This window comes from Terrapene carolina, unplaced genomic scaffold (genome assembly GCF_002925995.2).
Source record: "Terrapene carolina triunguis isolate 2854851 unplaced genomic scaffold, T_m_triunguis-2.0 Scaffold84, whole genome shotgun sequence".
Classification (NCBI taxonomy): domain Eukaryota; kingdom Metazoa; phylum Chordata; order Testudines; family Emydidae; genus Terrapene; species Terrapene triunguis.
In genome coordinates, this window is record NW_020664435.1 from 16346739 (window position 1) to 16361351 (window position 14613).

Here is a 14613-nt window from a genome sequence, read left to right on the forward strand (position 1 = left end):
ATCTACCCTTTCATTCATTTATTCCCTCACCTTCACCATTCCATATCCCAAATTCATTATGCCTCTTCTTCAATCACTAGTGTGTAAGATTTTCAACAACACCTAAGTCCCATTTTCAAAGATGACTTAGATACTTAGGTGCCTAAGTCCCACTGACTTTCAATGAGACTTAGGCTCTTTCCAGCTGATCCCACAACACTCATTTATTTCTGCCCCTCTCTCTCTCTCTCTCAGACACACAGTGTGGAAGTGGAAAAACTGTAGAAAAACACTAATTACCCATTCCTTCTTTAAGACCCACTTCTATTGTAAAGCCTATGGTAAATTTTCAAGTGATAGTAATTAGGCAGTTGGCCAGTAGAAGCTTCTAATATTTGTCTTATTTATTTCTTATAATAGTATTTTTTTTAAAATTGACAACTAAAACCATCTAGCTGTGCTCAAAACTTCCCTACATAAATGCATGTTCTTTTTATAGCTTCTCTGGTGGTCCCTCCACCACTCCTTTTTGTTCTGTACAGCACATAGTACAACGGAGCCCTGATCCTGAATGGGGCCTCTAGGTGATATTGTTATACAAATGAATAATAAAATATTAAACGTGTTTTATTACAGTTAAGTAGTTTTCATCATTGTCATCTTCATTATTATAGAAAACCACAAGTCTCACTAGCTTCTTACGATGCATCAGATACCACAGTGATGAGTATGGTATAAAAACCTAGATGGACTAGATAGGGTATCTGAGGAGTTTGAAATGGCATTTGGATCGTGAGCAATGGCAGACTTCATATCCAAAATAGATATTATGAACTCTGCAGAGGAGGGAAGGTAGACTTCGCACAGAATCCAAATCCACAGAATCCAGAGGATTCCAACTCAATGCCAGAAGGTATGCACATACACATCCCAAGAGTGGGGATCAATATTGATAATACACATCTAAAAAGTGGGGATCAATACTGACAATATTTGAGGGAGAACACAACCTTGATAAAGAGAAAAAAATATTTAATGAAAAATCTGAAAACATTTTACTGTTCAGTTATAGAAACTGTGAAGCCTTTCTGAGACCATTCCTATCTCCAAGTAGGAATATGTATATACATCTCTACCCCGATATAACGCTGTCCTCGGGAGCCAAAAAAATCTTGCCGCGTTATAGGTGAAACCCCGTTATATTGAACTTGCTTTGATCCACCGGAGTGTGCAGCCCCGCCCCCCCAGAGCACTGCTTTACCGCGTTATATTCGAATTCGTGTTACATCAGGTTGCGTTATATCGGGGTAGAGGTGTATTTATTTATTTAGGTGTAGTTCTGCATATGAAAGCAGTTTTAAGTGTACATCATTTATATCCACATACTCACACACCTATGCATGCACATGTACAGACATACACTAATATTACTGTATATGTACTTATATGAATCTCCAAATAAGTTATTATGGTAGCTTGATTAAATAGTATTTAACTTTACATGTTTTGTTTGTATGTTGCTGGTTTACTGCTTGGTAATTTGCCTTGTCTATTTAGGTTGTCAGATCTTTGACACATGGACCACGTCTTCTCTGAGTTCTGTGACATTCCTATTCAAGTGGCCAAAAGTGCTCTAAATAGATTTAAACAATAAATAAACAAATAATAATGTTGGCACATATACTAATTGTGAGATCTCATTTATTACTTATCTGCAGTTATGACATCTTACAGAAACCTATAATTTGTTAATTTTTAGACAATTTATTGTTAATGTCATGTTGTGCATTACCCTTTGCCTACGTGGATTATTAACCTGATTCCCAGCATAGGTTCCTTTGGACAGATTATGCTACCAGATATGCACACTGATTCTAGTGGCATGGACCAGTTTGGGGGTTTGGTGAGCATTACAGATGAGGAAAGAGATTAGGACTCCTAGGGCTATCCGGTTTTCCCGCCTCAGTCACAAGACACTCCTGACTTGTCTTTCAGACTTGCCCACATCCCCATTACTGCCTGTCCCATTCTTTGCCACACACTATGAGGCAGAAGAGAACAGATGGCTCTTAGAAGTGGCTGGGCATAATGGGTATGGAGCAAGGAAACTGTTCTGTGCTCAGAGGTCAGCCAGAGGGGTGGTCTGGCAGACAGGAAGGAAGGGGTTCTTTCAGAAAGTGCGAGGTAGGAGAAAATTCTGATAGTGCAGGAAGGGGCAGCTCTTTCAGCAGCTAAAAGGAAGAAAGACCAAAGCAGAGAGGGGAAAAAAGGGCTTGGTGTTGGAAGAAGTAGGAAGAAATTACATTAACTGGCCTCTCATCCCTCAGTTTATAACATTAACAACCAATAAAACAGAATTCATAGTTTATTAATCCCTAGGATACTATGGGTTAAATCCATGAACTAAAATTTTCATATGAAGTTTTAGTTTCACATACAGAGAAAGATAAAGAGTTCATTTAAACAATAAAATGAGTTTCCAAGCAAAATTCTAGTAAATGTTCATTATTAAAATTTATCAGGAATTTTTAGAAGCATTCAGATATTGAGGATAATCTGAACTATAGGAAAACCCCAAAATAGATATACACCTCTACCTTGATATAACGCTGTCCTCAGGAGCCAAAAAATCTTACCGTCTTATAGGTGAAACCGCGTTATACTGAACTTGCTTTGATCCACTGGAGTGCGCAGCCCCGCCCCCCCAGAGCACTGCTTTACCGCGTTATATCCGAATTCGTGTTATATCGGGTCGCGTTATATCAAGATAGAGGTGTACTTGAATAATACTGCCAGATGAATGCAATGGAACTCCTGTCTTCAGCATGAGCAGACAAAAGTTTGGCTGCTAGTTAGATGTCATTAACGCAGAAATAGGGTTTTCCTACTTATTGAGGAGACTGAAAACATATTTCATTCTCCAGTCGAAGTTTTCAACCCACAATTATTACTCCCAGATTGAGTCACTATGACAAGCTTCAGATTAGAGTAAATTTTTCCAGATGAATTACAGGCTTCAAAAGGATCTGACAGTGGGAGTGTTGATAACTTACATGGCACTGTAGTTCCAAACCTAATGGGATTCAATACTATAAATCTGTTTTTCAAACTTCTTCGACCCACTCCCTGGGCCCCTATTAAGACCAATGTCTTCCTCTGAAAAGGAGGCATTTTGGCTACCTCCTCATATATCTGGATTTCATGACGATCAAATTCTACATAGAAAAAAGTAACAAAATATTAAATGAGGATCAAGTCATTACCATTTGTAGAAAACTTCAGCAATTCTATTTTGTATTCACATATTACCTATTACAGTAAATAGTACTTAAAAGGTATTTTTATCTGATATTTTTATCACAGTTTTCTTATGTATAAACAGAAATGGGAATACTGTAGATTCTTTCAATGACCATCTACTCTAAACAGTGATTCTGTAATAGGATTGTTTTTTGGAAATTTAGGCAATACTCACACCATGCATAGGTGCTGACTTTCTAATGTGCCGTGGGTGCCCCCCACCCCATCCCGGCTCCGTCCCAAGCCCCGTTCCCACTTCACCTCTTCCCCAAGGGTCCTTGCCTCTTCCCACCCCTGCCCTGCCTCTTCCCGCCTCCTCCCCTGAGCACGCTCCACCCTCGCTCCTCCCTGCTCCCCCCCAGTGCCTCCTGCACGCCACGGAGCAACTGATCCACAGCGGGCAGGAGGTGGTGGGGGTGGAGTGGGGAGGGGGAGGAGGCGCTGATCAGCCGGGCCTCCAGCAGGCAGGAGGGGTTGGGGGAGGCATTGATGGGGGGCTGCCGGTGAGTGTTAAGCACCTAAAATTTTTTTTCCCGTGGCTGCTCCAGCTCTGGAGCACCCATGCAGTCAGTGCCTATGACATCATGCCAGCATTTACCACTGTGCCAGTGGTGTTTAAGTATTTAGAAAATTGTTCTTTGATCCTTTATTCTGTCCCCTAATGCATCTGCTCAAGAGTAACAACTTTTCTTTGGGCACCATGACTTTACCACAAAAACTACCCTGTTTATAATTTCTGATCTAGCTGATGGATTTGCAAATCAAGCTACTATAATTTATTTTAAAACTTTCTCCTATAACACAGACATTCACTGTCATGGTAGCTTAATCTGCTATACCCAGTGTGATAACCTACGTTTAAAATGCAGATTCAGAAACTCTACAACATACTGGACTTGTTCACTATTCCACTGGATTTTACACATAATGTAAGACTAAAAAATACCTGCATTTCTAGTTGTAAGGTACATCATCTTTTTCTTTTTTTTGCTACTTATTGTTCCACAAAAGGGCCCTGAAAGTAAAACAGACAAGAATACTGAAAGCTCTCAAACTCACTTTTTGATAAATATCTTTTCATGGTGGCTTACTCTATGTAGATTTTAGGATTAACTAAAAAGACATCCATATTTTGAAGGATGGTTGCACTTTTTTTTTTAAACCAGAGACACAGTATGATCTTTATTGGAGAGACTAATCATTATTAATCCTCTTTGCATATACTTTAAATGGTATAGCAGACACATAAAAGCTAATGCTCTGCATAAATGTACCAGAAAACAAAATAATTTTCTAGAAACGAATAGGAAAGGACCAAAACTGTTTCCAGTAAATATTTATATTTGGGCTGTCGATTAATCGCAGTTAACTCACGTGATTAACTAAAAAAAATTAATCGCGATTAATAGCACTTTTAATCGCACTGTTAAGCAATAGAATACCAATTGAAATGTATTAAATATTTTGGATGCTCTTCTACATTTTCAAATATATTGATTTCAATTACAACACAGAATACAAAGTGTACAGTGCTCATTTTATATACTTTTTTATTACAAATATTTGCACTATAAAAATGATAAACAAAGAAATAGTGTTTTTCAATTCATCTGATACAAGTACCATAATGTAATAACTTACAAATGTCAATTTTTTTTTGTTACATAACTGCACTCAAAAAAACAAAACAATGTAAAACTTTAGAGCCTACAAGTCCACTCAGTCCTACTTCTTGTTCAGCCAATCGCTAAGACAAACAAGTTTGTTTACATTTATGGGACATAATGCTGCCTGCTTCTTATTTACAATGTCACCTGGAAGTGAGAACAGGCATTTATATGGCACTTTTGTAGCCCGCATTGCAAGGAATTTACATGCCAGCTAAGCTAAACATTAGTACGCTCCTTCATGCTTTGGCCACCATTCCAGAAGACATGCTTCCATGCTGATGACACTCATTTAAAAAAATGTATTAATTAAATTTTTGACTGCACTCCTTGGAGGAGAATTGTATGTCTTCTGCTCTGTTTTACCCGCATTCTGGTAAACATATATTTCATGTTATAGCAGTCTCGAATGATGATCCAAGCACATGTTGTTCGTTTTAAGAACACTTTCACTTCAGATCTGACAAAACGCAAAGAAGGTACCAATGTGAGATTTCTAAAGATAGCTACAGCACTCGACCCAAGATTTAAAAATCTGAAGTGCCTTCCAAAATCTGAGAAGGACGAGGTGTGGAGCATGCTTTCAGAAGTCTTAAAAGAGCAACACTCCGCTGCAGAAGATGCAGAATCTGAACCACCAAGAAAATCAACCTTCTGCTGGTGGCATCTGACACAGATGATGAAAATGAATATGCATCGCTCCGCACTGCTTTGGATCGTTATCGAGCAGAACCCGTCATTGTCATGGACAGCATGTCCTCTGGAAGGGTGGTTGACGCATGACGGGACATATGAATCTTTAGAGCACCTGGCACGTAAATATCTTGCGATGCCGGCTACAACTGTGCCATGCAAAGACCTGTTATCACTTGCAGGTAACATTGTAAACAAGAAGCGGGCAGCATTATTTCCTGCAAATGTAAACAAACTTGTTTGTCTGAGCAATTGGCTAAACAAGAAGTAGGACTGAGTGGACTTGCAGGTTCTAAAATTTTACATTGTTTTATTTTTGAGTGCAATTTTTTTTGTACATAATTCTACATTTGTAAATTCAACTTTCATGATGAAGAGATGGCACTACATTATTTGTATTAGGTGAATTGAAAAAACTATTTCTTTTGTTCTTTACTGTGCAAATATTTGTAATAAAAAGTAATAATATAAAGTGAGCACTGTACACTTTGTATTCTGTGTGGTAAGTGAAATCAATATATTTGAAAATGTAGAAAACATCAAAAATATTTAAATAAATGGTATTCTATTATTCTTTAACAGTGTGATTAATCGCAATTAATTTTTTTAATAGCACGATTAATCGTGATTAATTTTTTAATTGCTTGACAGCCCTAATTTTATATATATATTTTAAAAGCAACTTGAAAATGGTCACCCTGTGGTTGATTTTCCCGCTTAATTTTACCATTCACCAGCAGGTGGCAAAAGGGCTCAGAACTCTGAAAACAGTGAGTGTACATTCTAATCCTCGCTCTTAGTCAAGGTAAAAATAAAATACATTTGTAATAACTAGCATTTATTTTATGTATTGAAACCACCCATGGAGCCTCTTTTATAAGGTCTGCCTTATTGTGTAAATGTAAAAAGCAAAGCAAGCTAATCATAAAGGAACCCATCTCTGAACGTGCATTAAACCTTACCCGAATTATCCCAGTCCCTCCTAACAAATGCCTTCCGCTTCTCTTCCAGGAACTGGCTAGGTATAAGGCCAGCACTTCCTCCTTCTTTGACATGGCTAGCCTGAAATCAAGTTAATAAGCTATAAATCCCCCATGACAAATACTTTAAATTTTAGTCCAACGATGCAATCACGCAGCAAACTTTCAATCAGACATTCACTCCTGAAGACTGGCTTCTTGAAAGATGTCACACTGTCAGTTAGGATTTCTGGAGGCTAAGCACTGATGCATTAGTGATAGACACCTGAAAATCCAAATTTAGCACACCATGCTTCCCAGAAACACAGTGCGGTTTGCTGGTTCTCTAGTCCACTTAAGCATCATAATTCAAGGGACACAGCTAGAGTAGACACACAGAAAACTACTTATTGATAATAAAGTTATTGTACTGTTTACCACATCAATTATTAAATCTCTAATTCCAGAGGTTTATATTTCAGCCATTAAAAAAAAAAGTTGCTAAAATGTACAATTACCAAATAGACCAAAATGGCTCAGAAAACACTTAACAAAGCCAAACAATTTGTTTGAAAGGATTCTGCATGGCACAACATCAATGGAGCTCTGCTGCACACTTATGCATTTATCCTGCATTCTTGTTGGAATCCAGAGGCCCTAACTTAAGCATGATTCCAAATATAGGCACCTGACGCACCTATTTTTTCGGTCATTTCACGAACATGGTATATTATCCTTGCCTAATAACTGACCATATCTTAAAATTCCACTGTCATTGTACTGTTTTACTACTTCTTGAGAGAGAAAACTCATAGATCTAGGTTTTATAACCCAAAAATTATGATTAGTTATGAAAGCTTAGAAGTCAGATATTCTCTACTGAAATCATTTTATGGTGAGAGTCCCACTGTCAGTAATTCAGGACACAAAAATGTGAAATGTTATAGTTTTGGTCCTCTCAATAGCAGCTACATACATCCATTTCTCTTAAAAAGGAATGGTATAAACAGCAGGCTGAGTCATATTTTCATCTTATTAGTAGCCAGGTGGAATGAAGTTAATATCTCACTTTTTGCCCACTCAAGAAATACTGGATGGATGCTGAAAAGTCTCTAGCTGTAGGAATTCAATGACATCTATTTTGGTACACCTGCAAGTTACTACTTACAACACAATACATCATTGTTCATGTCAACAGACAGAATGAAATGCAAAAACCCACTAGAGATGGTTTGTGTGAGAGGGCTTTTGGTTTATTTTGTTTGGACTCTTGCAAGTTGCCAGCTGGAGGAGTTTGAAAAGACAGACAGGTGACATGCATGCATGAATGTCTCCAATATGCTCTTGTGAAGAGATTCAGAGTGCCTAACTTCTGAAACACATTTATTTGGCAGTAAGTAATTATGCAGACTATTTTTTTCTTCTTTATTTTCCCTTCTGTAGTTACTGTAGCTGGCTGGTTAGAAGAAGATGGGAATTTCAAACACACAAAAGGAGTGAGATGGAAATCCAACTCTTTGAGCAAACAAGAGAAAAGATACCTGCATCATAACTGTTGTTCTATGAAATGTGGGTGCAGACATGTATTCCACATGTGTGTGTGCATGGGATTACTTTGCAATATTCATCATGCTCACTCCTGCCCCAATCCCCCCTCAGTTCCTTCGTGCCAAAATCCCCGGCTGAAGACTCGATTGCAGAGGGGTAGAGAGTAGGTCATGGAATACATGTCTGCACCCACATCTTGAAGAACAGTTACAATACAGGTAAATAACCGTCTTTGAGTGGTGTTAGACATGTATTCCAATCAGGTGACTCATAAGCAGTTCCAGCAGGCAGTGGGCTCAGAATTATTTAAATAGTGAGTGCAGAACTGCTCCCCAAAGTTTGCAACCGATCTTGATGCTGTGGTGATAGCACAATGTCTAGCAAAAGTATGTACAGAAGACACATCACAGCCCTACAGATATCCACTACTGAGACACCACTAAGAAATGCAGCTGATGTCACATGAGCTCTCATTGACTGAGCCCACAAATGATGGTGGAGGTGTCATCTGAGTCACTTCATAAGCCACAGTAATTCAGGCAGTTATTCACTTGGAAATAGTCTGAGCAGAGAATGGTTGTCCCTTCATCTGCTCAGCATAGGAAATAAAGTGTTGAGGTGATGAATGAATCAGCTTAGTCCTTTCTAAATAAAATGCCAACCACTACATCTAAACCAGAGGTTCTTAAACTGGGGGTCGGGACCTCTCAGGGGGTCACGAGGTTATTACATGGGGGGTCGTGAGCTGTCAACCTCCACCCCAAATCCCGCTTTGCCTCCAGCATTTATAATGATGTTAAATATATTAAAAGGTGTTTTTAATTTATAAGGAGGGGTCGCACTCAAAGGCTTGCTATGTGAAAGGGGTCAACAGTAAAAAAGTTTGAGAGCCACTGATCTAAACTATGCAGATGCTGTTCCTCCACACTTGAATGTGGTTTGGGAAAAAATATAGTTAAGTAAATAATCTGATTAAGATGAAACTGAGATACTACTTTGGACAAAAAAATTGGGTGTGGTCTTAAAGCCATCTTGTCCTTGAAGAACTGAGCATATGAAGGATCTGCCATTAAGGCCTGCAACTCACTAATTCTTCTTGTAGATGTTATAGCCACTAGGAAGGCAGTCTTCTGAGAGAGGAGAGCCCATGAACATGTTGCTATCAGCTCAAATGGTAGACCAATCAGTGCTGGCAGGACCACGTTAAGGTCCCACAATGGCACCATTTCTTTTGCTAGTGGAAAAAGATGGATAATACCCTCTCAAAAACCTCATAATCATAGGGTTTGAGAATACCAACTTCCCTTGAATGGGAGGATGGAAAGCTGAGAATGTCTCCAAGTGAACCTTCAGGGAGTTCAGAGTGAGGCCTGAAGATTTCAAATGCACCAAATACTCTAAAACGTGGGCTGAATTTGCATGGACGCAGGGTTTAACTGGCATGGACGCTGCCCAAATCAAAAATTGTTTCCACTTAGACAAGTAATGGTCCTTGTGGCCAGTTTTCTATTACTAAGCAGAATATGGCTAGTTGCCTCCGAGAGCTAGCCATGCAACATCCACACAGTAAGGTGCAGACTGCTCAAAGCTGGATGAACAACCTGAACAAGATACTGAATCAGTAGGTTGAAAAAAGAGGAAGAGGCTTGGGAGGTCAAGGCGACAGAGAGAGGAGGTTGGAAAATTAACATTGCCTCAGCCATGCTGGTGCAATCATAATAAGTTTGACATGATCCAATTTGAGCTTGAGGATAGCCTGAGGGATCAGAGGAATGGGGGAAAAGGCATACATCAGGTTCCCTCCTCAATTTAGATGGAAGGCCTTGATAAGAGACCCTGGGCTAAGCCAGGCTCAAGAGCAGAATTGATGACATTTTCTGTTGTCCTTTGTTGCAAAAAAGTTTATGGTAGAGATACTCTATTGCTGAAAAATGGACCTCAACACACTCTTCTTTAGGGACCACTCATGGTTGATCGAAAAAGATCTGCTGAGATGATTGGCCATTTGGTTCTGAGGGCCTGGCAAGTATTCTGTGGGTATAATATCTTCCTTGATGCAGAAGTTCCAGACCTTTATTGTTTCCTGACAAAGCTGGTTGGAACAAGCACCGCTCTGGTTGTTCACATAAAACACTTCAAGGGCAGTGTCCATGAGAATATAAATTCATGCCCCCCAGATCTCATCCTGAAACACCCGATAAGCATTGTATACTGCTTGAAGTTCCAGAAGGTTTATATGACAGGAAGCTTCCTCTGACCACAAACCCTGAATTTTTAACTCTCCCAAATGTGTTCCGAAACCAATTGGGGAGGCATCAGTAACTACTGTCTTGGTTGGTGGAAGGTGGGCAAAGGGGACTCCCTGACACACAATGTTGAATTCCATCCACCACTGTAAAGAGTGCAGAATTTTTATGGCACCTGGACAGGGTGTCTAGCAGCTGGCAACACAGGTGAAAATCTAACTCCGGCCACAACTGAAGAGGGTGAAAATGCAACCTCGTGTGTTTCACTACATACGTGCATACCACCATAGGGCCCAGTAACCTCATGCGTACCCAGATTGTGGTCAAAGTGTGCAACTGAAGATCCCAGTGAAGGTGATGAATTGCCTGGAACAGTTCAGACAGAAGAAAGGCCCTCAAATTCATAGTCTATCAGAGCACCAATGAACTCCATTTTTTGAGTTGGCTTCAAAACTGATTTGCTCCTGTTTCAGATCAGACCCAACTGATAAAAAAAAGGTCTAGTGTGAACCTGACGTGACAGAGAACCTGTTCCCTGGATGCACCTCTCAGTAGCCAATAATTCAGGTATGGAAAGATATAAATTCCCCTTCTCCTGAGAAAGGCAGCCATCACCGCCATGCATTTAATAAAGACATATGGGACTGATGACAGTCTGAAGGGAGAACCGTGTACTGATAGTGATGGCTGGTGATGAGGAATCTGAAGTACTTCCTGTGGCCTGGGAAGATTGCTACATGAAAATAAGCATCCTGGAGATCGAGAGCAGCAAACCAGTTGTAATTCAGAGCAGGAAGAACAGTAACCAGGATAACCATGTGGAATCTCTGATAAGTTTGTTGAGATCAAGGATAGGTCTCATTCCTTCCTTAGATGTGAGGATCAGGAAATATCATGAATAAAACACCTTTCCGCAAAGATGACAAGGAACCTCCTCTATAGCGTCCAAAGTACACAGGGTTTGTACCTGCTGTAAGAGCAGTGACTCATAAAATGGGTCCCTGAAAAGGGACGGGGTAAGAGGATGAGAGTGGGGAATGGATAGGAACTGAATGGCATAACCTGATCCCCCAGTGCTTAGGACCCGTCTGACCATAGTTATTGTCTCCCAAACACTGTAGAAGCAAGACAGCCTGTCCCCAAATAACCGGGGCATAGAAACGACATTGACAACTGAGGTGCTGCTCTCAAAACACCAGTCAAACAGACTGTCGAGCAGAAGGAGGAAGATAAGCCATTTGACTAAAAGTAGACCCAGAAGGTTTCTTCCTCCATGATTTATGTCCCTTTCTGGGGAAATCTTGCTTCCTTGCAGGGTAGGAACACTGATAGAAATATCATTGAGGATGATATTGCTGCTGCTGCTGCTGCCCGAAATGCAGTCTCTTTGCAGCCTGGGTATAAATCCCCAATGAGTGTAAGGCACGCAGGAGTCTTTCAAAGAGTATAATGTCTCATCAGTTTTCTCTGAGAACAGGAGATGACCATCAAACAAGTCCCCTATGCTTTGCTGGATCTCAGGTGCTATGCCAGAGTTTTGTACTCATGAGGCCATGAGCCTGAACGAAGCATCTGCTATATCCAGGGTTGATTGTAAGGATGTCTTGGCCACTAAACTACCATCCATAAAAAAAGCCTTGAACACTTCCTTAGAGGATACTGGTAACTTGTCCACAAATACAGACATACTGTCACAGTTCACAAAATCATATTTTGATAATAGAGCCTGATGGTTTGCAAAACGCATCTGCAAGGAGGAAGTCAAGTAGATTTTTCTCCCCAATCAACATAGCATTTTGGACTCCTTTTCTTTAGGCATAGATTTATATCTTCCTTATCTCACTCGCTCATTTGCTGCTGTCACAACCAGGAAATTTGGAACTGGATGGGTGAAAAAGGATTTGAAGCCCTCCACTGCCACATAGTATCTCTTGTCAGTGCACTTTGCTGTGGGTGTTAACAAAGCCAGGGTGTTGCATAATGATTTAACAGACTCTAGTGTTGCTTTGTTTATAGGGAGGGCAACTCTCCCAGGAGCCAATTGTTGGAAGATATCTTCCATTTTATGGGTGTTTTCCAGCACAAACTTGGCCTGAATACGTAAGGCCGATGCCATGTGTCTGAGCAGATCCTGATATGATCTGAAATCCTCTGGTACTGGAGATGAGGACTCGAGTACCACTGCATCATCTGGTCACGAGGATGACAATGTAGTTGGGGCCAGTGGAATCCCTTGAGGAATGACATCCAACCATCCCCAAGGGTACGTCTACACTACGGGATTAATCCGAATTTATATAATTCGAATTTGGGAAACAGATTGTATAAATTCGAATGTATGCGGCCACACTAAGCACAGTAATTCGGAGGTGTGCGTCCAAGTACCGGGGCTAGCGTCGATTTCTGGAGCGTTGCACTGTGGGTAGCTATCCCATAGCTATCCCATAGTTCCCGCAGTCTCCCCTGCCCATTGGAATTCTGGGTTGAGATCCCAGTGCCTGATGGGACAAAAAACATTGTCGCAGGTGGTTCTGGGTACAGCCTCACCCCTCCCTCCCTCCCTGCATGAAAGCAACGGACGGCAGACAACCATTTCGCGCCTTGTTTCCTGGGTGAACACTGCAGACTCCATACCACGGCAAGCATGGAGCCCGCTCAGCTCCAGACAGCAGTCATGAACATTGTAAACACCTCGCGCGTTCTCGTGGAGTTTATGCTGAGCCAGGACCAGAAAAACGAGGCGAGGAGGCGGCGGCGGCGCGAGCGCAGCGACAAGCGTGATGAGGACATGGACATGGACACAGAATTCTCTCAAACCGCGGGCCCCGGTGCTTTGGAGATCATGTTGTTAATGGGGCAGGTTCTATCCATGGAACGCCGATTCTGGGCAAGGGAAACAAGCACAGACTTGTGGGACCGCATAGTGTTGCAGGTGTGGGATGATTCCCAGTGGCTGCGGAACTTTCGCATGCGTAAGGGCACTTTCATGGAACTTTGTGACTTGCTGTCCCCTGCCCTGAAACGCCAGAATACCAAGATGAGAGCAGCCCTCACAGTTGAGAAGCGAGTGGCGATAGCCCTGTGGAAGCTTGCAACGCCAGACAGCTACCGGTCAGTCGGGAATCAATTTGGAGTGGGCAAATCTACTGTGGGGGCTGCTGTGATGCAAGTAGCCAAAGCAATCACTGAGGTGCTGCTACGAAAGGTAGTGACTCTGGGAAATGTGCAGGTCATAGTGGATGGCTTTGCTGCAATGGGATTCCCTAACTGTGGTGGGGAGATAGATGGAACCCATATCCCTATCTTGGCACCGGAGCACCAGGGTAGCCAGTACATAAACCGCAAGGGGTACTTTTCAATGGTGCTGCAAGCACTTGTGGATCACAAGGGACGTTTCACCAACATCAACGCGGGCTGGCCGGGAAGGGTTCATGATGCTCGCGTCTTCAGGAACACTATTCTGTTTAAAGGGCTGCAGCAAGGGACTTACTTCCCGGACCAGAAAATAACCGTTGGGGATGTTGAAATGCCAATAGTTATTCTTGGGGACCCAGCCTACCCCTTAATGCCATGGCTCATGAAGCCATACACAGGCAGCCTGGACAGGAGTCAGGAGCTGTTTAACTACAGGCTGAGCAAGTGCAGAATGGTGGTAGAATGTGCATTTGGCCGTTTAAAAGGTCGCTGGCAATCGCTACTGACTCGCTCTGACCTCAGCCAAAGAAATCTCCCCATTGTTATTTCTGCTTGCTGTGTGCTCCACAATCTCTGTGAAAGTAAGGGGGAGACCTTTATGGCAGGGTGGGAGGCTGAGGCAAATTGCCTGGCTGCTGATTACGCGCAGCCAGACACCAGGGCGATTAGAAGAGCACACCAGGAAGCAGTGTGCATCAGAGAAGCTTTGAAAACCAGTTTCATGACTGGCCAAGCGACAGTGTGAAATTTCTGTTTGTTTCTCCTTCATGAAAACCCGCCCCCTTTATTGACTCATTCTCTGTAAGGAACCCACCCTCCCCCTTCCCCCAGCTTGCTTTCAAACCAAATAAAGTCACTATCGTTTAAAAATCATTTATTCTTTATTCATAGATTATAAAAAGAGGGAGGGAACCCGGGTGGGGTTTGGGAGGAGGGAAGGAAAAGGCCATTAAAAATGGTTAAAAAAATGACAGCCTTTTGCTTGGGCTGTCCACTGGGGTGGAATGGGAAGGTGTACGGAGCCTC

At 41.6% G+C, this 14613-nt stretch overlaps 1 protein-coding gene across 3 annotated transcripts in view; it reads right to left on the minus strand.

Annotated features, from left to right (window-relative positions):
* MPP6 (membrane palmitoylated protein 6) overlaps positions 1-14613 on the minus strand; it is a 130407-nt gene that overhangs the window by 9413 nt on the left and 106381 nt on the right. For all 3 annotated transcript variants that reach the window (XM_024223165.3, XM_024223153.3, XM_024223160.3), the window contains exons 7-9: positions 6602-6701; positions 4226-4294; positions 3033-3194 (exon numbers count right to left, since the gene is read on the minus strand). In XM_024223165.3, coding sequence (XP_024078933.1) covers positions 3033-3194; positions 4226-4294; positions 6602-6701 — 331 coding nt within the window. The remainder of the gene's footprint in view (positions 1-3032; positions 3195-4225; positions 4295-6601; positions 6702-14613) is intronic.